Genomic DNA, 24,772 nt, shown 5'->3' with positions numbered 1-24,772 from the left:
AGTCTGAGTTAGCAGCATTATTATTCTGTCACCTAGCCTGAATCTTCAAGCTGACAATTTACTGTGAATTTTTTTATTTTACTTTTTTTTCTTATTCTTTCTGGAACTATGCATATTTTTCCTTAAGAGAATAAGGTAGTGATGTAAAAGAGTGTGTGTGTGTGTGTGTGTGTGTGTGTGAGAGAGAGAGAGAGAGAGAGAGAGGTGTTTCAATGAAGAAAACATTTAAAAATGTATTAAATGTCCAAGATCTGAGAGTTTTTTATTAGGGCACGCAGGTGAGTGTTGGGAGACCTACCACTGTTTTTGGTATCCTTGTTGTTTGCAATACAAGCACTCTACTTAGAAGAATGCGTCAATCAGCATTACATCATTAAGGTCTGTGTGGGTGGCACGTATCTTCTACTATAAGCATCTGTCTTTCCCTCCCTATTGTGGGGCTCATGCTTGCACAGAGTTCTCAAGCAGCTGTCTGGCAGATGCTCAGAGGACAGTGGATCTGGGATCTGCACTTCCAATACAAGAAGCAAAAAAAAAAAAAAAAAAAAAAATGTCCAGAAAAATAACCATGCCTGCAGATTAGTATTTTGTCAGATATGCTTATTGGCCAACACTAAGCCAGCCCGTTTCTGATTTAAAGCTCTACCCCTTTATGAAACCAATTAGCTCCATTTTATTCCATAGCTAAGGCAATTTCTCTTACCAAGGAATCCAGGATCATGAGTCTTAAGGTGGGAATGTCACCTAGAGCCTGGTTCTTTATCAGGAATTGCAGCCCAGTGGATTCATAGGCATGACTACAAATGGGGGATGGAGAATGGGAATGCAACGGAAGCAGCGTGGTGGGAAGGTGATGGATATGCAGGAGATCAGCATTTTCACCAAGAATCCTCTCTACTAGGCAAACCCTAACCTTCCCTGAGTCCTAGTGTCTATCTCTAAAAAGCAATGTAGTTAGAAGGAGCCCGAGCATACAATTCAAGTGCCTCAGGTAATACAACCATGGAATGTGAACTCAGTGTGTGACAAACAGAAGTGGTAGGTCTATGACTTAAAACTGTTAACTATACAACCTCCTGGGGATATTTGAATTTCAATTTTATCATATTTTTTACATTCTTTACTTGCAATTTGAAAATAATCTTACACTTAAGGAAACATTGCATAATTAACACAGATGCATTCACATGCATAGCAACATTATTGACAATATCCAAATGTAGAATGTGCAACCCTAGTGTCCATCAACAGATGAATGGATAAACAAAATGTGGTATATAAATACAATGGAGTATTATTGTCTCAAAAAAGAAGGAAACATTACTTTAAAACAAATAACACAGTTTCCATATATGCTAATCTTGCCTCTCCAAAGTTTATATCTTATATAACCGTAGTACAATTACCAAAGCCAAAAATAAACACTGATATAATACTATTAGGTTATCTATAGAACTTATTCAAATTTTTCCAATTGCCCCATTAATGTTCTTTTTTTTTCTAATCTAGGATACAATCCAGGATATGCATTAAGAAAATTTGTTATGTCTCCTTACTCTTCTCCAACTTGGAAAAGTTCTACAACCCTTGGTCTTTCATGAACATGATGACCTTAAAGAGGTCACACAAGTGAGGTTGTGTTCATCTTGATGCATTATATTGAGATACACGATTTTGATGTGTCTCATCACTGTTGAGGTTAATTTAGATCATTTGGTTAAGGTGGCCTCTACTGGGGTTCTCCATTAAAAGAATACAATTTCCCTTTATATGTTATTATATTTCATTCATTAATTTTAGCATCCATTGATAATACTTTCCAGCTACAGTTATTGCTGTGGTATGCTAGCTTTTAATCGCAGTTACCAAAATATCTGACAGGAACAACTTCAAGGAGGAAAGATTTTATTTTAGCTCACATAGTCCCTAGTCGTTTTGCTCCTTTGCTTTGGGCCTGAGATGAGGCAGAACATCATAGTAGAAGAGTGTGGTGGAGAAACAGTTCATGTCAGCCAGGAAGCAGAGAGAAGGAACAGAAGAGGCAATAAGCAATCCCTTCCAGGGCACATCCCCAGTGCCTACTTCCTCTACCTCCTAAAATTTCCACCACCTCCCCATAATGCCATCACATTATTGATTCATCAGTGAGTTTGACCACTGATGAGGTCAGGGTCCTCATGATCCAATCATTTCCCCAAAACCTCACCTCTGAACATGGCTGCATTGGAGAACAATCCTTCAATAAACGAGTCTGGGAGAGCCTTCAAACCCAAACCATAAAACAGATTTCCTAAATGATGAGGTTCAAGTTCCATCATTACTTCTATATTTCTTAATTGGAATTTCACTGTAAAGAAGATCTTTTTTTTGCCTCCATTCAAATTTAATTTCTAAAAATCAGTAAAATAAAGCCAGAATAATGGTAAAGTATGTTCCTCCAATGCCCATTGGCACTTAATCCGAAATTCCTTTCTAGGGTTAAAATTCTCAGAGTTACAGTGCCCTCCCTCCATAATAGAAAATAAAACTCAAAGTTCATACTATCAGACAATGGCCAAAGGCATAAGTCTTAAGAGAGCGAAAGACCATACATCTATTTTCTTTCCCTCCCTCTACTTTTTTTCAAATAAAATTTTAACATTACCCTAAGCACATAAGTGAGGTTAAGTAGAGAGAGGATTCAAGAACTATTGAGCCTGGAAAATGCACATTAAATATTTATGTTAAATTTGCCCTAGAGAATGTGGTTTTTAATGAACAGGAACTAAATCACAAAACCTGCAATATTCTAAAAGATTTTTATTCGCACACCAGTCCCCTAGCAAAGTTGGCTGCACCCTTCAAGTCCACCCTGTATCTTTTGATTTAACTTCATCCCTCTCCTCCTGAACCAGGGATGTCCCATTTGAAGTGCTCCTAGCTAATGTCACAAAATGATAGACAACTAGTATTGTTAATATCACTGTAATTTAAAATTGTGTAGTCTTGAAAGCTGAGGGGATTAAACACATTTTTTAAAGTTTTCTGTTTGTTTCTTATTATTCATTGCTGAGTAACAAACCAACTTGAAATTTAGTGATATAAAACAACCTTTATTTTATTATTATCATAAATTTAGGGATCAGAAATTCAGATAGGCACAGAGTAGATGGCTTGTCCATCATCCACAGTGTCTCAGGACTCAGTTGGGAAGACTTAACAGCTAGAGGATGACTGGAACAGCTTAAGTCTGGAATCAGAAGTTTCTTCAGTTAGGCAATTGTTTTCTGATTCATGCTGACTTGAAGGCTGGGCTCAGCCAGGATTTGGGGCTTCCTCATAGCATGCCATCTTGAGAGTAGAAGAGCTTTTTGAATAGTAAGTCAGGATTGTAATAGCAAATGTTAAAGCTTAAGGCAGAAGGTGCATGCATTTCATGACCTAGATTCAGACATTCTAAAATATGTGTTTGTGTGTGTATGTGTATACATCAGGGTTTTACTATATTGCCTCAGGCTGGTTAATCCTCCTGCCTTGGCCTGCAGATTAACTGGGTCTACAGGTGCATGCCACCGTATCTGGCTCCACCACACAGTCATATTTCCCAGACTCAAGAGCTTGGATCATGGACCTCTTGATATGGGGAGTGTCAAAGAACAGTGGCTAGCTTGTCAAAACTTCAAATTTGAAACTCTAGGAAATTACAAAATTAATAAAATTGAAAATATTCTTTTACCCTAAATGCCCTTTACTTCCTGGAAAAAAAATTTATAAAATATTCCTCGGGTATCCCTCTGACTAAAATAATCTCTCTTTTGGATTCTCATGGAAAATTGACCATAACTCTGGCAATTAAAAAGAAGTGGCAAACATTTACTGAGTGCTCACCAGTGCTTAACATTATTCCAAGAATATTTCACATTCTATCTCATTTAGTTTCTCTGACAACATCAAGACAAGGAAACATCCTGTTTCACAAGTAAAGAAGTTGAGGCCAGAGGGGTAAAATAACTTGCCAAAGATCATATACACATTTAGTGGAAAAGTCAGAATTTAAGAGTACCATTAATGTGCTGCTATGTACAAATATGTTTTCCCTGGTGGGATGTGAGATATTTGCAGACAGAGACTATGTCATAGTTATTTTTGTCTCTACAGCACCAAACACAGTGCTTGGCTTATGGAAAGGAAACAGAAATGTACAATAGAAAAATGCACTAGATGTAAAAATAGGCAATTGAAAGAGAAGAAATTAAAATGGTGAATAAAAACATGAAACATACTGACACATTCAAAATAATCAAAGAAATTCAAATTATATCCATTAAATTGGCAAAAATTAAAATGTCTATCCACTGTGGTTGAAAGTGTGGAAAAAATGAATGTTTGTGTTCTTATTCAGTTTTTGTTTTTTTTTTTTAAATATACAACCTTACAAGAAAACTTTCTGAAAATATCAAAAGTATCTAAGAAAGCATTGCCTAACCCTAAGTTGCTTAGATGTCTTTCTATGCTTTATTCTAAGAGTTGTTCAGTTTTAGCTCTTAATAGTTAGGGCTATAAATCTCATTTCAAGTTGAATTCTGTATGTGGTGTGAGATAGGGATACAAATATACTTTTTCTTGTGAATATACACTTGTTCACACATGGCCTATTGAAAAGCCTATTCTTTCCCATTAACTTTTATTGGCGACACACCACCCTAATTGGAGTAGGGGCAGAGCAGAGTCACCGCCCGTGCCAGGAACAGGCCCAGCGACCTGCAGGCGGGGTAGTCACCACACCCCAATTGGAGTAGGGGCAGAGCAGAGCCGCCACCCGTGCCCGAAAGGTGGGCAGATCTGCGACCGACCAGCGGGACAGGCCCAGTGGCCTGCCGGTACGACAGACACATCACCCCATTTGGAGTAGAGGCAGAGTAGAGCCGCCGCCCGCACCTGCAGGGTAGGCAAACCTGCAACCGACCGGCGGATCAGGCCCGGTGGCCTGCCGGCGTGGTACACTCGTCACCCCAATTGGAGTAGGGGCAGAACAGAGCCACCACCAGCGCCCAGAACAGGCCCAGTGACCTGCCAGCGTGGTAGCCACGACACCCCAATTGGAATAAGGAGAGAGCAGAGCCGCCGCCCGCGCCTGCAGGAAAGATACTCAAGCAGTATGAAAAGACAAGGAAAGAAAGGACCACAAGCAATGCAGGTCAACGCAACTTTAGAAGAGGTAACAGCTGCAGCAGATGGAATGTCAGATAAAGAATTCAGGATATACATGCTTCAGATGATCTGGAGTATCAAGGAAGACATTAGACAGCAAGATCAGACAATGAAAGATCACTTCGACAATGAATTACACAAACAAATCCAGGAAGCAAAGGATCAACTATACAGGGAGATAGAGGTTATAAAAAACAAACAAACAGAAATCCTAGAAATGCAGGAAGCAATAAACCAACTTAAAAACTCAATGGAGAATACTACCAGCAGAGTAGAACACTTAGAAGATAGAACATCAGACAATGAAGACAAAGTATTTCAACTGGAAAAGAACATAGACAGCTCAGCAAGACTGTTAAGAAACCATGAGCAGAACATCCAAGAAATATGGGATAACATTAAGAGACCAAACTTAAGAGTCATTGGGATACAGGAAGGTACAGAGCTCCAAACCAAAGGAATGAGCAGTCTATTCAATCAAATAATAGGAGAAAACTTCCCAGACTTGAAGAATGAGACAGAATCCCAAATCCTAGAAGCCTACAGGATGCCGAATGTGCAAAATCATAAGAGATCCACACCTAGACACATTATAATGAAGATGCCCAACATACAGAATAAGGAGAGAATTTTAAAAGCTACAAGAGAAAGGAAGCAGATTACATTTAGGGGTAAACCAATCAGGATAACAGCTGATCTTTCAACACAGACTCTGAAAGCTAGAAGATCCTGGAATAACATATTTCAAACACTGAAAGAAAATGGGTTCCAACCAAGAATTGTGTATCCAGCGAAATTAAGCTTCAGGATGGAAGATGAAATTAAAACCTTCCACGATAAACAAAAGTTTAAAGAATTCGCAGCTAGAAAACCATCTCTTCAAAACATCCTCGCCAAAACATTACAGGAAGAGGAAATGGAAAATAACAATGAAAACCAACAGTGGGAGGTAGGACAGTAAAGGGGGGGGGAAATAATCAAAGAGGAAAACAAACCATGTTTAGTAACAGAAATAAACAAATATGACTGGAAGAACAACCCATATCTCAATAATAACCCTAAATGTTAATGGCTTAAACTCACCAATTAAGAGACACAGGCTAGTAGAATGGATCACAAAACAAGACCCAACAATATGCTGCCTACAGGAGACGCATTTGATAGGAAAAGATATACATAGGCTGAAGGTGAAAGGTTGGGAAAAATCATATCACTCATATGGACTTCGGAAACAAGCAGGAGTGTCCATACTCATATCAAATAAAATAGATTTCAAGCCAAAGTTAATCAAAAGGGATAAAGAGGGACACTACATACTGCTTAAGGGAACCATACACCAACAAGACATAACAATCATAAATATTTATGCCCCAAACAATGGTGCAGCTATGTTCGTCAAACAAACTCTTCTCAAGTTCAAGAGTCTAATAGACCACCATACCATAATCATGGGAGACTTCAACACACCTCTCTCGCCACTGGACAGATCTTCCAAACAAAAGTTGAATAAGGAAACTATAGAACTCAATAACACAATTAATAACCTAGACGTAATTGACATATATAGCGTATACCACCCAACATCAAGCAATTATACTTTTTTCTCAGCAGCACATGGATCCTTCTCAAAAATAGATCATATATTATGTCACAGGGCAACTCTTAGACAATATAAAGGAGTAGAGATAATACCATGCATCTTATCTGATCATAATGGAATGAAACTGAAAATCAACGATAAAAGAAGGAAGGAAAAAGCATACATCACTTGGAGAATGAACAATAGGTTACTGAATGATCAATGGGTTATAGAAGACATCAAGGAGGAAATTAAAAAATTCTTAGAGATAAATGAAAACACAGACACAACATATCGGAATCTATGGGACACATTGAAAGCAGTTCTAAGAGGAAAATTCATTGCTTGGAGTTCATTCCTTAAAAAAAGAAAAAACCAACAAATAAATGATCTCATACTTCATCTCAAAATCCTTGAAAAAGAAGAGCAAAACAACAGCAAAAGAAGTAGAAGGCAAGAAATAATTAAAATCAGAGCTGAAATTAATGAAATCGAAACAAAAGAAACAATTGAAAAAATTGACAAAACTAAAAGTTGGTTCTTTGAAAAAATAAACAAAATCGACAGACCCTTAGCGATGCTAGCGAAGAGAAGAAGAGAGAGAACTCAAATTACTAGCATACGGGATGAAAAAGGCAATATCACAACAGACACTTCAGAAATACAGAAGATAATCAAAAACTATTTTGAATCCTTACACTCCAATAAATTAGAAGATAGTGAAGGCATAGATAAATTTCTTAAGTCATATGATCTGCCCAGATTGAGTCAGGAGGATATAGACAACCTAAACAGACCAATATCAATTGAGGAAATAGAAGAAACCATAAAAAGACTACCAACTAAGAAAAGCCCAGGTCCGGATGGGTATACAGCAGAATTTTACAAAACCTTTAAAGAAGAACTAATACCAATACTTTTCAAGCTACTTCAGGAAATAGAAAAAGAGGGAGAACTTCCAAATTCATTCTATGAGGCCAACATCACCCTGATACCTAAACCAGACAAAGACACTTCAAAGAAAGAAAACTACAGACCAATATCTCTAATGAACCTAGATGCAAAAATCCTCAATAAAATTCTGGCGAATCAGATACAAAAACATATCAAAAAAATTGTGCACCATGATCAAGTAGGATTCATCCCTGGGATGCAAGGCTGGTTCAATATACGGAAATCAATAAATGTTATTCACCACATCAATAGACTTAAAAATAAGAACCATATGATCATCTCGATAGATGCGGAAAAAGCATTCGACAAAGTACAGCGTCCCTTTATGTTCAAAACTCTAGAAAAACTAGGGATAACAGGAACATACCTCAATATTGTAAAAGCAATCTATGCTAAGCCTCAGGCTAGCATCATTCTGAATGGAGAAAAACTGAAGGCATTCCCTCTAAAATCTGGAACAAGACAGGGATGCCCTCTCTCTCCACTTCTGTTCAACATAGTTCTCAAAACACTGGCCAGAGCAATTAGACGAAAGAAATTAAAGGCATAAAAATAGGAAAAGAAGAACTTAAGTTATCACTATTTGCAGATGATATGATTCTATACCTAGCAGACCCAAAAGGCTCTACAAAGAAACTATTAGAGCTAATAAATGAATTCAGCAAAGTGGCAGGATATAAAATCAACACGCATAAATCAAAGGCATTCCTGTATATCAGCGACAAATCCTCTGAAATGGAAATGAGGACAACCACTCCATTCACAATATCTTCAAAAAAAATAAAATACTTGGGAATCAACCTAACAAAAGAGGTGAAAGACTTATACAATGAAAACTACAGAACCCTAAAGAGAGAAATAGAAGAAGATCTTAGAAGATGGAAAAATATACCCTGTTCATGGATAGGCAGAACTAACATCATCAAAATGGCGATATTACCAAAAGTTCTCTATAGGTTTAATGCAATGCCAATCAAAATCCCAACGGCATTTCTTGTAGAAATAGAGAAAGCAATCATGAAATTCATATGGAAAAATAAAAGACCCAGAATAGCAAAAACAATGCTAAGCAGGAAGTGTGAATCAGGCGGTATAGCGATACCAGACTTCAAACTATACTACAGAGCAATAGTAACAAAAACAGCATGGTACTGGTACCAAAACAGGCGGGTGGACCAATGGTACAGAATAGAGGACACAGAAACCAATCCACAAAACTACAACTACCTTATATTTGATAAAGGGGCTAAAAGCATGCAATGGAGGAAGGATAGCATCTTCAACAAATGGTGCTGGGAAAACTGGAAATACATATGCAACAAAATGAACCTGAATCCCTTTCTCTCGCCATGCACAAAAATGAATTCAAAATGGATCAAGGAGCTTGATATCAAATCAGAGACACGCCGTCTGATAGAAGAAAAAGTTGGCTACGATCTACATTCGGTGGGGTCGGGCTCCAAATTCCTCAATAGGACACCCATAGCACAAAAGTTAATAACTAGAATCAACAAATGGGACTTACTCAAACTAAAAAGTTTTTTCTCAGCAAAAGAAACAATAAGAGAGGTAAATAGGGAGCCTACACCCTGGGAACAAATCTTTACTCCTCACACTTCAGATAGAGCCCTAATATCCAGAGTATACAAAGAACTCAAAAAATTAGACAATAAGAGAACAAACAACCCAATCAACAAATGGGCCAAGGACCTGAACAGACACTTCTCAGAGGAGGACATACAGTCAATCAACAAGTACATGAAAAAATGCTCACCATCTCTAGCAGTCAGAGAAATGCAAATCAAAACCACCCTAAGATACCATCTCACTCCAGTTAGATTGGCAGCCATTATGAAGTCAAACAACAACAAGTGCTGGCGAGGATGTGGGGAAAAGGGTACACTTGTACATTGCTGGTGGGACTGCAAATTGGTGCAGCCAATTTGGAAAGCAGTATGGAGATTTCTTGGAAAGCTGGGAATGGAGCCACCATTTGACCCAGCTATTCCCCTTCTCGGTCTATTCCCTAAAGACCTAAAAAGAGCATGCTACAGGGACACTGCTACATCGATGTTCATAGCAGCACAATTCACAATAGCAAGACTGTGGAACCAACCTAGATGCCCTTCAATAGACGAATGGATAAAAAAACATGTGACATTTATACACAATGGAGTATTACTCGGCATTAAAAAATGACAAAATCATAGAATTTGCAGGGAAATGGATGGCATTAGAGCAGATTATGCTAAGTGAAGCTAGCCAATCCCTAAAAAACAAATGCCAAATGTTTTCTTTGATATAAGGAGAGTAACTAAGATCAGAGTAGGGACGAAGAGCAGGAGAAGAAGATTAACATTTAACAGGGATGATAGGTGGGAGGGAAAGGGAGAGAGAAGGGAAATTGCATGGAAATGGAAGGAGACCCTCAGGGTTATACAGTGGAGGGGGTAGAGAGAGAGGAGGGGAGGGGAGGGGAGAGGTGGGGAGGGGGGAGGGGGGAGGATGGGAAAGGCAGCGGAGCACAACAGACACTAGTATGGCAGTATGTAAATCAATGGATGTGTAACTGATGTGATTCTGCAATCTGTGTATGGGGTGAAGGTGGGAGTTCATAACCCACTTGAATCAAAGTGTGGAATATGATATGTCAAGAAATTTGTAATGTTTTGAACAACCAACAATAAAAAATTTAAAAAAAATTATAATAATTTAATGAATTAACATGGATGACCCTTACCAGCATTATGATTACATGGAGCAAAAATATCCTCACAAAGAATATACATTATACCATCCAAGTTGCGATGTTCAAGGACAAGCAAAGTAAATTAATAAAGAAAGTTAGAATGATGATTATATCTTAGATGGGCTATTTATGATAAATAAGTTCAAGGGAACATTCTGGTATTCTTGAGAATTTTCTTAATAAGAATTTTAGTCATATGGTTGTACACTTAGCTGCATACTTGAGATTTGTAAACTCAATAAACTTCAATGTAAAAAAAAAAAACTTTTATTGGCATCCATTTTGAAAATCAATTGACCATAATAGATTATTATTAATTATTTCACTACTCTCAGTTTTATCCTGTTGAACGATGCCACCATCTTGGTTATTGTTGCTTTATAATTAGTTTTGCTATTGAAAAGTATGAGTTCTATAACTTTTTTTTTCCAAGATTATTTTGGCTACTCTGGTTTCTTTAAATTTCCACTTGAATTTTAGAAAAAGCAAAAACAATAGCTGAGATTTTGAAAGGAATTATTTAGATACTGTGGATAAATTAAGGAGTATTGCTATGTTAAAAATCCATGAATATGGGATGTCTTTCCATTTACTTAGATCTCCTTTAATTTCTTTCGATGTTGTTTTATACATTTTAGTTTACAGGTCTTAGAAATTTTTGTCAAATTATCCACAAGTTATTTTATTTATTTGCTATTATTATAAATGTAAAGTGTTGTTGTAATTCCATTCTTAAAGCATTCATTGCTTGTGTATAGAATAAAATTGGTTTTTGGATGTTAATCTTTGACCCGGAAACCTTGCTGAATTCATTTGTGAGTAGAAATAATTTTTGTAGATTCCTTAAGAATTTGTACACACAATATAAATCTTCTGCAAATATAGATTTCCTTCTTCCCTTCTAATCTGGCTAACTTTATTTCTTTTCCTTGCCTAATTTACCTCAGTAGAACCTCTAATACCTACAGAATAGAAGTGACAAATGCAAACACTTTTCTCATTTTCTTCTCTTGTGCAGAAAGCATTCTATTTTTCACCATTGAACATGATATAAGCTGTGAATTTTTCACAAGCGCATTTATTAGATTCATGAGGTTTCTTTCCTTCCTAGTCTGTAAAAAAATTGTTTATCACACAAGGATATTAAATTTTTGAAATATTCTTCTGTATTTGTTGAGATGATTTATTCTATTGAATAAAGGATATTATTTTGATAGTTGATTTTCAGATTTTAAAACACCCTTGCATTTCTCAGATAAACTTCATTTGGTCATAGTGGATAATTATTTTTATATATTACTGGACTTAGTTTGCTAGCATTTTTATGAGAATGTCTGGGTGTATGTTTGTAAGGGACAGAATTCTACAGTTTTTATTTTCTTACAATATCATTTTATGGTTATTGTATAAGGGTAATATTAGACTCAATAAATATGTTGAAAAGTGTTTCTTCCTCTTCCATTTTTTGGAAGAGTATCTGAATGATTAGTATCAGGCTTTAAACAGTTGATAGAATTTACCAGTGAAGTCGTCTGGGCTTGGACTTCATTTTGTAGGAAGTTTTTAAACTATTACTTCAATCAGTTTACTTGTTATAGGTCTATTTAAATTTTCTGTGGCTTCTTGAGCTTTTTTATAATTTTTTATAATCTTTCTAGGAATTTGCTTATTTCACTCAGGTTATCTAATTTGTTGGCTTACATATATTCATATTTGTGATAGTTTGTTGTCTGTTTCTGTAACAAAATACCTGAATTAATCAACTCATGAAGAGAAAAGATGCATTGTGGTTCATGGTTTTGGAGGTTTCAGTCCATGTTCCAATGGCCTTCTTGCTTTGGGGCCTCTGGCAAGGCAGCACATCATGGTGGGAGTACATAGTAGTACAAATTAAACCCAAAGCAAACAGAGGAGGGAATTTGAGAAATTTGAATATTCAAGTTAAAATAAGTGCAATAGAAATAGAAAAACAATATAGAAAAATCAATAAATCCAAGTTATTCTTTGAAATATTCAGTAAGTTGAAAATCTCTAGTGATTTTTTTTGTCTTTTCTTTTATTAAAAGGCTATTTTTAAAGACAGTTTTAGCTATCTGATATCACAATCAAGAAGACAGTACAAATATTTCTATATACCTCATAGTCAGTTTTCTCTATCATTAACATCTTTTTTGTTTTATTTTATTTTATTTATTCTCCTTAGTTTTATATGACAGTAGAATCCATTTTAATAAATGTATAGAAGCATAGTATATATCTTATCTAATTAGAACCCCATTGTGCTGAGTGAAATAAGCCAATCCCAAAAAAACCAAAGATCAAATTTTTCCACTGATATGTGGAAGCTAAATCACAATAAAGGTAGGGAGGGGGAGAAGAAAAGTTCTCTAGTGATTTTTACCAAAAAATAAAAGAGAAAGCTTAAATAAGCAAAATCAGCCATCAAAGATAGGCCTTCACTACCAACATACAGAAATAAAAAGAATTTTAGAGAATAATATTTCTATTGTTTGAATTTGGAATGTCCCCCCAAAGCCCATGTGTTAAAGACTTGGTCCCTATCTTGGTGCTATTGGTGGGGATGGAATCTTTTAAGAGATGGGGTCTAGTGAGAGGTCTTTATGTCATGAGGGAAATGCCCTTGAAAGAGATAATGGGATCCATATTCTTCATCTTCTTTTCTTTTCTTTCTGATCCATGAAGCAGCTTTGTATACTATTCACTCCTGCCATGAGCAAGCTCTGGATTTGTAAGTTAGTTTTGCCAGATACGGAATGGTGGACAACCTCTGTTTTGGCACTTTTCATATATCTTCTCACTGTCTTATGACTTCCATGACTTCCAATAAGATGTCAGTTGCTGATCTTACTGAACATTTCCTGTTTGATGTTTGGCAGCTTGATTATGTTGTGTCTAAGTGAAGATCTCTGTGTTTATCCTACTTTGAACTTGTTGAGCTTCTTAGAAAAGAATAATAATAATTTACATGAAATTAGGAAAATTTTCAAAAGGTAATTCTATTTATCTTTCTCCTTTTCTTCTGAAACTCACAGTTTGGTTATGTTGGTATCACAAGTCTCTGAAGTTCTCCCGGCTCATTCTACTTCATTTTTTTGTCTGTTCCTCAAACTGAAAAATCTCAATTGCCCTGTATTCATGTTTGTTAATTCTTTCTTCTGCCAATTCAAATCTACTATTGAGAACATATAAGAATTTTTTTCTTTTCAGTTATTATAATTTTCAGTTCTAGAATTTCTATTCCATTATTTTTTACATTTTGTCTCATTATTTATATTCTCTATTTGATGACTCATTATTCTCATACTTTCCTTTGATTCCTTATACATGATGTCTTCATTATAATAGTTGATTAAGTTTTTGTGTAGCAAATCCAACATCTGGACTTAGAGAATTTTTATTGATTGTTATTTTTTATCCTATGTATTAGCCATATATTCTTGTTTCTTTATTTGCCTCATAATGTTTTTCTGAAAACTTGCTATTTTAAATAATATAATGTGGTAGCTCTGGAAATTAGATTCACTCCTCCAAATTTGTTGTTGTTGTTTTTGAATTTTGTTGTTGTTGTTTGTTATTGTTTTTTGTTGATATTCATTTGTTTGGTGTTTTTCCTGGACTTATATTGTAAAGTCTAACATTTATAGTGTTCTACTAAATCTGGCTTAATTAGCTTAGTGGTCAGATAATGTTTAGAGATTTTCTTAAAGACCTTGAATTAATAAGGTGTTTTTTACCATTTTCCAAGGAATGCTGTGTTAAAATTGTACCATGCCTTTAATGCTCAGGCAGGTGACTTGTAACTCTGTCATGGCCTTCACTTCCTGTTTTCATAGAGCCTCTAGGTCAACTTGGGATCATCTTAGGTATTTTCTGATTACATGCATAACTCTCTACATGTGTGTAGCCTTCTAAGTCTATGGAAATATATTGGAACTTTGTAAAACCCTCTATGGACATCTCATTCTCTATGTCTTTGTTTTACATTTTTACCAGCTTTTCGTTTACCTCAATTGGTATAGCTGTTTCAGAAAGCTGCAATGTTAAACAATTATCATAAATTGCTTTCAACAAACACCCTGGAGATAGGACTTTTCCTATTGTGCAAACTCTGAATTTGGTCAAATAATAACCAGCCTCTGAATGGGACTTTTCCAGATATGTTATAGACAATTATCTGGGAAGGAAGCTTTTTGAATAGCTCTGAACTTATGCTGTCTATTAGATTGCTGGTTTTCATAACTGTTGTGATTTTTAAAACTATTGGATTTCAAAGATACTGTAGAAATGGAGAGAAGAAGATAGGAATAGAGCAAGCAAAAACACCATAAATATTGTTGTTTATTATTGAGATTCCTCTATTTTTCTTGAATAAATACCCTTAAGATACTGTAAGCATTTTATTAATTTCCAGAGTTCTGAAAAAGTTGAATTGACAGGGGTTTTTTTCAGTGTTTTAGTTTCTTTTACATAAGAGTGAAGTGTTAGAGGTTCCTACTCTGTGGTTCACAATCTCCCCCAACCCAAGCTATATATAGCTTTATATTTAACATGAATGAAAGTTTTTGATATACATCAATAATGAAATACTACATAAATTATGATATATCTCATATAACAAAATCTTATACCACTGCTGCCAAAGAGGTAGAAAATGGAAGTTTTATGAAAGCATGAGTGATAACTGAAAAAACATTTTGTATAAAAATATATATTCTTTGAGTGTGTGTGCATGTGTGTGTATGTGTGGATGCCTGTGTGTGATCAAAGGGGAAGACCTGATACTAACTCATTTTACTATTAAGCACATAGTATTTCGCTCTTGGGAGTGGGTGAGCCTGGAGCACACAGTAAACAAATCAACTTTTAAATCTAAGTCTCCTAAAAAAGAAAATATGAAGAAATTTTATTTCATTGCTTGTGTTTTTATTCTCCAAATTTACTCTGTATTCCTTTTGAAATAAATGATATTTAAGAAATATCTCAACCACCTCAAGATCTTACTTGATCTAAAATGTTTCAAATAGGTCTCACTTAATTTGGGAAACCTTACTGTCAAAGCATTCACATCCATTTCCCTTTTCTATTGAACACTGAGTAGCAGCACACACACACCTAAATTTCAGTAGCAAATACTTTGAGTGGTGAGACAATTGTAGTAGGACCCCCCTTGAAAATCTCATTAAAAACCATGTATTGTCTTTCCAGAAAAAAAGTACACATTCACACTCTTTTTACACACACACACACACACACACACACATACGTGTACATACAATATTTGGTACCAGGGATTGAACCCAGAGATGTTAAACCACATCCCCAACCCCCTTTTTAAAAAATTTTTATTTTGAGTCAGGGTCTCACTAAGTTGCTTAGGGAGGCTGGCTTTGAACTTGCAATCCTCCTGCTTCAGACTCACAAGTCTCTGGGATTATAGGCATGCACCACCACACCCAGCGTTCATAATTTTTTAGCATTCTGTCAATGCTTGTGAATGTGTATAAAGAGCATATCTTCACACTATGAAACACATAAAGACAGGGCAAAGATCTGGTAACTTCAAAGCTCATACATATACAGAGAGGGGGAAAAAACCTAGAGGGGGAGTGTCTTTCTCAAGGTCTTTCTGTTATATGGTAACAGATATGAGCCACATCCAGGTCTGCCAACTTCCAGGTCAAGTTTATTTCCCAAGTTACCCAGAATCATAGAACAAATGATGGTTTTCTTTAGGTGCTTTAAAACCTTACAGGCCCTGTGCTGGAGACAAACTCTCATTATTGTGGTTTCTCTATCTGTCTCTGACACTCAGAGCTGATTCCAAGAATCCTTGGAACAAGAAAGAGGGAAACCTGTTCCATCAGCCAATGGGCATTTACAAGATGTAAGTGGTTCCTCTGTGCCCAGCCTGATAAGAAGTACCAAGGGGTCACAGTGAAAGCCCAATGTACAGGACATACAATCCAGCTGTGAGGGAAGGAGTAGGTCATAACACAGTTCTGAAGCAACCAAGTGATGCGTGGAATATAAACACCAGTCCAAGAAAGGAGAATGGAGAACGTGGCACAGTATGGATACAAAGCAGACTTCAAGGAAGAGGAAAGGGAATCAAAGGTTGAATAGAAATTGGGGAAAAGAATGAGAGGTGTGTGGGGAGAGAGGAGGGAATGAGCACCGTATAAGCAAAGGCAAGAAGAAGGGAAGAAGTACAGGTGGAAACAGGGGGTCGAGTGTAGCACAAAGGGTGTGAATGGCTTTCTCACATACATACCTAGCCTGGAGGATGTCTGCATTCTGCAGCACCAGCTTAGGTGTTCCTGTCCCTGGGCCAGCCCAGAAGCTAACGTGTCTCTCGTGTCCGTTTGCATCTCCACAGCTACCATTCGCAGAAGGCCTGTACCACTTTTATCACAATGGTCTTGCAAAGGCCAAAAGAAGACGCAGCCTACATCACAAGCAGCAGCTGGAGAGAGACCCCAGGGTGAGTTCTCCCTGGATAACTGCCTCCCAATCTCCACTGGCACCACTGAGCTCACTTAGTGGGAACAGAAGAGTAGGCAGGGACTTCTGAAGTCAAGGCATTTAATGGATTACGAGAGAACAAACGGGTCTAATAAGTAATCCTAGGCCCCTTTATAGGGCTGGAAGGGAAGAAAACAAGGACACCACCCCTTCCCTGGCTGTCCTGTCCTCAGTTTTTGTGTGAGAATTCTGGGTTGCACAGGAATATGTTTTGGCCTGTGGTGAATGGGAAAAACACCAAGAAGTTTAAGGAGTTTATTGAAAGTTTCTACTGATGAATCCACATGCTTTGCAGAGATTGCCATCACCCATATTGTGAGTGGGCCAACAGACAATTGGCTCTCCCAACCGGTGGTGGGCTCCTTGGTATCCATGCATGGTTGCAGTAGACACTAGACCATTTCAGACTTTCTTTCCAGCCCGTATTTTCTCACACCAACCTAATCTACCATGGTATCTCAACTTTCTGCTTGATGCTCATGACCCCAACTTTTGTTTTTGTTTTTTAATCTTCAATCTTTATCTTACTCTTAAACTCCAGGTGTCATGTCTACTTCCTCCAATAGCTCAAGCTTGACTTTCCCCCAACCAAATGTACCATCTGAGTCACAAGGCAGCTCCTCTCCCAGTGTTCTTGCTCGCTGCTTTTCAGAATAGAAACTTGGATCATCACTGTGCACTGATCCAAATGAGTAGATCTGATTTCTCTTAGGCAACTTACAAAGACAGAAAGTAACACCCAAGGCATGTTGCTTTCTATACATTGAAGGCAAAGTAACCTCTTTCCCAGGACTCTTGGGAAAGAGCTGGTGGAAAGTGGGTCAGATGTTTGAGTCAGAAATTTGCAGATGAGAACTCTTTTGAACAAATGGAATCTGGAAACTCGTTCTTGTGTGACTTTTCATGTGAACATTTTTTTTCCTGCATTTAATTTAGGCTTTAATTAAAGGAATTCACCAACTGACAGGCAGGCAATTTTTCTTTACCTCCACAACCCAGGTCTTCCAACGTGGCCTAGGGTGGAATTTCTGTTCTGAGAAACTACTTCATTATTGCTTTTTCAGTAAGAGGCCAACTGGCTGGTGCTGCCAGCCAATGCCAACCATTCTTAAGGGGTCTGTTGTAGAAATTGGCAACACTGTGAGAGCTTTCTTTTTCATGTAATAATGGCCTTGGACATGGCTGTACCAACTCATTGCCTGGGGATCCCTTGATCTTGCCTGTCTCATCTGTGAATCCAAGGTGGTCCCAAGCAGGCAAAGATCACTGTGGTGCATTGTGATAACTGATTTTTCCTTACATTTCAACTATGCCCTCTGATCTTGCCTTTCATAGCCAATTGTTTTCCTTTCATTTAGATATTTTCTTAAAAGCCCCATGGTTTCTCTTCTTCCATGATCAAAGATATGGCCCCAAATTCACTCAGAAACACATAAAAGGAACCAGAGACAGAAGGAAAGAGATGCTTAACAGGCTGAGGCTGAGAAGGAGAACTGAGAAAAGTGAAATTAAAAAGCCATTGTTTGGGTCAGAGAGATTATTGGGAGTAGGCTAAGATTTTCTTATTTCAGAGCTTTTTGAAATAATCTATGAAATCTTGATTCTTGCATTATAATGTTTTCCAGAAGAGGGGAAAATAAAGGCTGGGGTCATAGCTCAGTGGTAGAGCTCTTGCCTAGCATGTGCGAAGCACAGGGTTCAATTCTCAGCACTGCATATAAATAAAAAATAATAATAATAAAAAGATCCATTGACAACTAAAAAAAATTTTAAAAAAAGAGGAGAAAATAAGATGGGTTGGATAATAAACAGGAAGATCAGGCAGGCTTTAGTAATTTTAATCAATGGTCTTTCTTTTCAAAACATTTTCTATTATCACTAAAAGTGCACTCACCCCCGTTCATCAGCCATTTAAGAGTCTTGGTACCTGTACTTAATAGAAGTTATCACCTGCCCTGTTCATGAAGACCACAAGAAGATAGTAAGGAAACCTTCTTATCAAGGTTAAATATCAGAGATGATGTCAAAAATAAACTCATCCTAGGAAGATAGATCAGGCAGAAAAATCTCTTAATTCTTTATAAAAAAGAAAAATGATATGTACTTTTCCCCCAAATATTAGACTGAATCCCACACCTCTCCTGCATGATGTTATTAAGGCATCAAATTTTGGCTTCCGCTGACAGCAAAATATGGCAATGACTATCCTTAAACATTGACTAGGAACAGTACAAGGGTAGAAATATAAGGACTCTTCCTTGTGGGCTTGTCAACTTAAACAAAAGGGAAAACATGTCTAGTTTGGGGTTCCCAAGCACATTTCAACAGATTGCAAAAAGAAAAGTAAATACAAATGTAGGAAGAAAAGGGGAAGGGAAAAGTAACCAGAAGAATTGTTGATCTAGGCTTTTCTCTCTTAAGTAGATGTTGTGAGTTATGCTTTATAAACCAAGAACACAAGATGTTTTATCATTCTCTGAAATGTGTTGTCTCCTAGACCTACTAACTATAACTGTGCATGGAACCTCAGCTCAGTTTCCTTCTGCCATCTCTGCACAACTGCCTGGCCTTTCTTATTGTCCATGGGCTTGTGAAATCCCCTTACATAGCCCAAGGAACCTTTAACATAAGTGCAAGATGGTCTGAGCAGAGACAGGCTCTCAGGACTGGACCTACTTATGAAATGTTTTGCCCAAAGATCAGCTATCAAAACAAGAAATAAAGAAGAAAAAAAATGGAAGGCCAAGGTGGCATTTTATCTTGTTTTGACTTTAGAAGAGAAATTTCAATGATGTCTCCCTCGTTTTAGCAACTAATTTTTATGTTTAAGGTAAAATAGGGGGAAAAAACTAGAAAAGATTTATAAAGTGCTGCTTTCAATATGTTTATCTTTGTTTAAATATGCAGGGATGTAGATTGTTTTAAAGGTACTCTCTTGTCTTTCTAATTCTTTCTGCTTAAAAGGTTAGTATGTTGCTGAGCATCATCATTTAGATACTAAAAAACAATAATTGCATCTTGTTTATTTCTGAAATATCTCTACATACTATGTACCTGAGTGAATAGTAGCTGCTCAGTAAATGATTGTCAAATGAATACATCATTAATAATTTTTCCCCAGCATTTCAATACATGAAATAGTATTTTTCTCTTCTTGTGACCCTATTCTGAAATATGCATCCAGGAAACAGTGTAATCTTCTCTCTAGCTTCTCCATTAGACACATTCATAATCATAGCTAAGAGAAACCAATTGCTATTTCATTACTTCCAAGACTGATCACTAAGAATCCCATGAAGAACCAGTTCTTGATTTCTAAAGTCCAACATACTCAGTTCCTGAACATATTCAGTCATCATACAACCACCAAAGTCATGACAATGTGTCTAGAAAGTTTCAATAGCTAAAATAATTCGAAGATGTAATAAACACCAAACTGGGATGAAATAATAAAACTAAAAATGCTGTCTCAACACCAAGTTCAAAAACAAATATTATCCACCCAAAAGTCTCTGTGAGATTTGTTAAACTTTAGCTGGAACAGTGTCAACAAATCTCAAAGCCAAACCTAATTGTAGTCCACAGTGGACATATTATTCTACATAAATTCTACAAGGACCTGAAAAGTTGCTGAAGATTAGATTTATTTAAGATAATATTTGTTTCTAATTCTGTTGAACCCTACTTGTACATCTGAGATAATGTTGAAATGAAATATATTTTGAAAAAGAAAAAAAAACATAAATAGAAGGAAGACCAGTAGAGTCTTAGAGGAAGAAAAAGAGGGAGAGGAATGATAGGAGGGGAAAAGGAAGCACTGGGGACAGAAATGGAGCAAATGATATTCCATGCATGTAAGATTAGGTCAAAATGAGCCCTGCAATTATGAAATACTAGAATGCACTCATAGAAGCATTTAAAAAAACGGAGGAGTCACATCATTCTATGAGTAACACACACTAGTCAAATGGAAGCCAAGTAATTTAGTAAAGAAATAACCTAAACTTCCTTTGTTGAGGGAAATTACATTTGATTCAAGTATTACAAACATTTATTTCTTCTTCTTAGCAATCTTACTAGGCCATGCAATTATCCCTCAAAATCATTTTAAACCTGTTCCAACTTTACAAAACAGGAACCTCTATCCGTCCAATGGCAATGTTCCTTGTTTCCCCATCTGAAAGAATGGATGATAGTTTTGTGTGTTTGACATTTAGGAGCTGTTCCTTTTTAGCTTCTTTTCTCTCCTAAATGTATCCACATGTTTAAATGGCAGTCACATGATCCTGCAGGGACCCATTTCTATTCCTTAAGGATCTATTTCTGGAGGGTTTTAACCACTAAGCCACATTTCCAGTTCTTTTTATTTTTTTGTTTTGAGACAGGGTCTTGCTAAGTTGCTGAGGCTGGCTTTGAACTTGCAATCCTCCTGCCTCAGCCTCCTGAGCAACTGGGATTACAGGCCTGTGCCAGCACACCCAGCTATTTGTGGAGTCTTTATATACTACAATAACCCACAAAAGTTAGTTTCATTGGATAATGCAATCACTTCAAACATTTTATACCTTGCCCCCATAAAAAACAATATTTGCAAAAGACAACGTTTTTGTTCTTTGAAATTAATTAGACATGATTTATGTTATTTGCTCATAAAAGTCTAAGCTAATGAGTGAACCAGACACTCTTCTTCTGCACAATTTGATACTATAGTAATTAATATTGTTTTTGAAAAGAGATTAATTATCATGGTTGAAGCTCAGATGTTGACAGAGACTAGGAATGGCTTGTAATTGCTGCACATACTTTTCTGAACTTGCACAAAATCTAACTCAGTGCAGTCATTTAACTATAATTGATGAACACCTTATGCATAGACAGCTATACATAAACTCCGATTAGAAAAGTTAAGCATTGCTGTTGAGAGAGTGAGATCTTAAGGAACCCATAAACCTACTAGAGCAATAAGGAGCAATTGAGTCACCGTCAACACATATCTTTTCAAAAAGAATATTGAATGCTTAGAAGTTCAAAGCAAGCCAAGAAATTCACATGCTGTCTTCCTCCACGAGTTATGTAAGATTTTCGTGGCAATTACTAAGCTCTCAATTTCCAATTCCTTTCCCCTCCCCAAATACTTAGCATTAATCATAGATTTATGATAAGGACAGGTCACTTGTAAGCATTGTGACCAAGTCATTTTTTTTCTTCTATTTATACAAGTTAACTATTTTAATATTACTTAGAACAAACACTAGGGAAAAGACAAAAAGAGCACCATTGCCTTCTACTTTCAAATGAAAAAAATTTTGGAGAAAAAATATCCTCTTTCACTTTTTTCTTGACCCAAGCTTCCTCCAGTACTAAACCGGTGGAATTTGAGGCATTTTCTATCTTTGCGGTGAATGCATGTCAATCAACCCTGGAGGCTGGACAAAAAAAAAAAAAAAAGAGTAGTTTGACAGTTTTAGAACCTTTTCAAAAGAATTTATACCCAAAGAATAGGCTGGTTTTATCCTTGTACTTGTTACATCTAAAATAGTCAGGCTTGTGCTTTTAAGACTCTGCTCTAAGAAATGTATTGGAATTCTCCAATTTGTTTTCCAAATGTCTCCTAGAGGGAAAGAAAGAAGCAGATAGATTTGATTAGATTTTACTTATTAGGAATCATAAGTAAGTAACATGGTAAGTTTATAATTAATATTATAGCAAACACAATAGTTTTAATAGTATTTTGTATTCCAGCAGGTCTGAATGACTGCTGTTGCCATGAATTCTTATTTCCTTGTAGTTAGTAGTTGGACCAAGTGTAGTTCATGACTTACAAAAATCCCTGTAGTGGTTGTTCTGTCACTAATTTGCATTTCATCAATTAATTTTCCCTACATCTCTGCATAAAGAAAATTATAGAACAGAAGGAGTGCTAAGGAAACATGAATTTAGCCCTTTGCATTGAAGCTTTAAAATATTATTTTACCTGTGAGACAAAATAGACCAAGAGAGGGTAAATGACCTCCTTCGGGTCACACAGCCAGAATTAGTAATTAGTGGGAAGAAAACTGTTCTCAACATAAGGTTTAGTTTAAATAAAAATCTAAGTGAGAATTGATAATGCTTATGAACGTGTGGTTCTTTCAAATAAATTGTCCTCACTAATGAACAATTCTCTACATTAAAAATAGTATAGTAAAAAAAGTGAAGTTACATCTTAAGTTTATGTAATTTACATGAATTCAGTGAGTTCAGCTATAAATGGAAAAGGATAAAAGGAGAGGAAATAACAAGGGTGGGCACTTTGGTTCATCCTCTGCTCAATGCTCATATTCCCTAAAATGATCATGAACAGAGCAACGATGGATTGGCTGAGAGCACAGTTGGCCTCAGTTCCCTGGTAACTCTCATGGCGGGAGGATTTTCCCTTTCTGGGTGAGAGATTATAGCATTTAAAGATAATACTTTGGGTGCAAAAAATTTCCTGAACACAAACCAAATTCTTCATCTGCTGAAGGAATAAGGGGACATGACTAGATTCTGAAATTTCACACTTAGTATGTACAGAGACACAATATTGGTGGCTAACTTCCCTAAACTTTTTCAAAGTTAATTTTAACCATGCATAATTTCTACTTTGCGCACTTTAGCATTCAATCCCCTAAGGTATGATTTCTCTATGAGAAAGTAAACAAAGATGGTATCTTAACTTGGATTTCCTAGAAACAGATTCTAAGATGGGGAGTGGCATGCAGGAGGTTTCTTGGGGAGAAAGGAAACAGGATCAGGCAGAGAAAGAAGCTGATCTGAAATGTACTTGAACCATTGGGGCCTCAGTGAACCCTTCAGGAAACTTGGAAGCAGGGTTGGCCTTTGGAGTTATGCTAACTTGAGGCAAAGGCTTTTGTGCCTTGCATCAACTAGATTTTAGTAAGAGGCATTCCCCAGAAAGGGACTTGATTTTAGGTAAGTCACCTCTTTCTACCAAAGGCAATTCTCTTTCCTACCAAAGGAAATTCTCTGTGGAAGACAAACTCTGAGCCATCTTCAGCAGTTAGAGATGTGAGACAATTCTGTAAAGATCTGGGGATACACTGCAATATCTTCCAGTTAGTCTTGAATTGCCTTCAGTAAAAGACAAAAATCTCACATTTGGTTCAGGAGACATTTTTCTGGGAGCCCATTCCACCCATGAATCAGCCCAAAGGACATCTGGTAGGACAAAAATGAACACTTATCACCCCTTTAAAAATAATCTTGGGGTTCATACACTGATCCACTGTATTCCATGACCCCCACTCTGTCCTGCTCCTGGTTCATTTTTCCTGGTTTGGTGACATGTGCCCTTAGGAAGAGCTGAGATTACTGGGCACTTTTTGTCAGCAGAAAGAAAGTTCCAGTTCACTCAGAGTTGACAAGACTTCCAGGGCCAGAGTTCTTCCTGTGGAACGTGGCACTCCATATCCACTCCCTCTGTCTCCTCCAGTTGCCTCTCGTTCAGAGCATAAACACATATCTGTGGCACATGACCTTGACCACATTTTGAGCCCAAATAGCAAAGCTTTGAGACCCAAGTAGAGCAGTTTCTGACTTCACCTCCCATCTGGTGGCCAAATTCATTTTCAGGACACCCTGCCAAGAGGTCAGCAGATGTTCATAAGCGATGCATTTTGAGAGTGATTTGGCAGCATCAGAAGAAGGAGAAACATGGTAGCGGGGTGAGAGAAGAAGCAGAGGGAGATGTCTGCATCGATGTCTGACCTGTGGGA

The 24,772-nt window shown here is 36.8% G+C and overlaps 1 protein-coding gene across 2 annotated transcripts in view; it reads left to right on the top strand.

The window, feature by feature from the left end:
• Pcsk2 (proprotein convertase subtilisin/kexin type 2) overlaps positions 1-24,772 on the top strand; it is a 270,904-nt gene that overhangs the window by 20,105 nt on the left and 226,027 nt on the right. Inside the window, exon 2 of one of the 2 annotated variants that reach the window (XM_027920805.2) lies at positions 16,870-16,974. The exons of the other annotated variant lie outside the window; for it this stretch is intronic. Within the exon in view, the coding sequence (XP_027776606.1) occupies positions 16,870-16,974 (105 nt within the window). The remainder of the gene's footprint in view (positions 1-16,869; positions 16,975-24,772) is intronic. 2 annotated transcript variants of the gene reach the window in all.

This window comes from Marmota flaviventris, chromosome 2 (genome assembly GCF_047511675.1).
Source record: "Marmota flaviventris isolate mMarFla1 chromosome 2, mMarFla1.hap1, whole genome shotgun sequence".
Classification (NCBI taxonomy): domain Eukaryota; kingdom Metazoa; phylum Chordata; class Mammalia; order Rodentia; family Sciuridae; genus Marmota; species Marmota flaviventris.
This window is presented reverse-complemented; position numbering and strand designations above follow the sequence as displayed.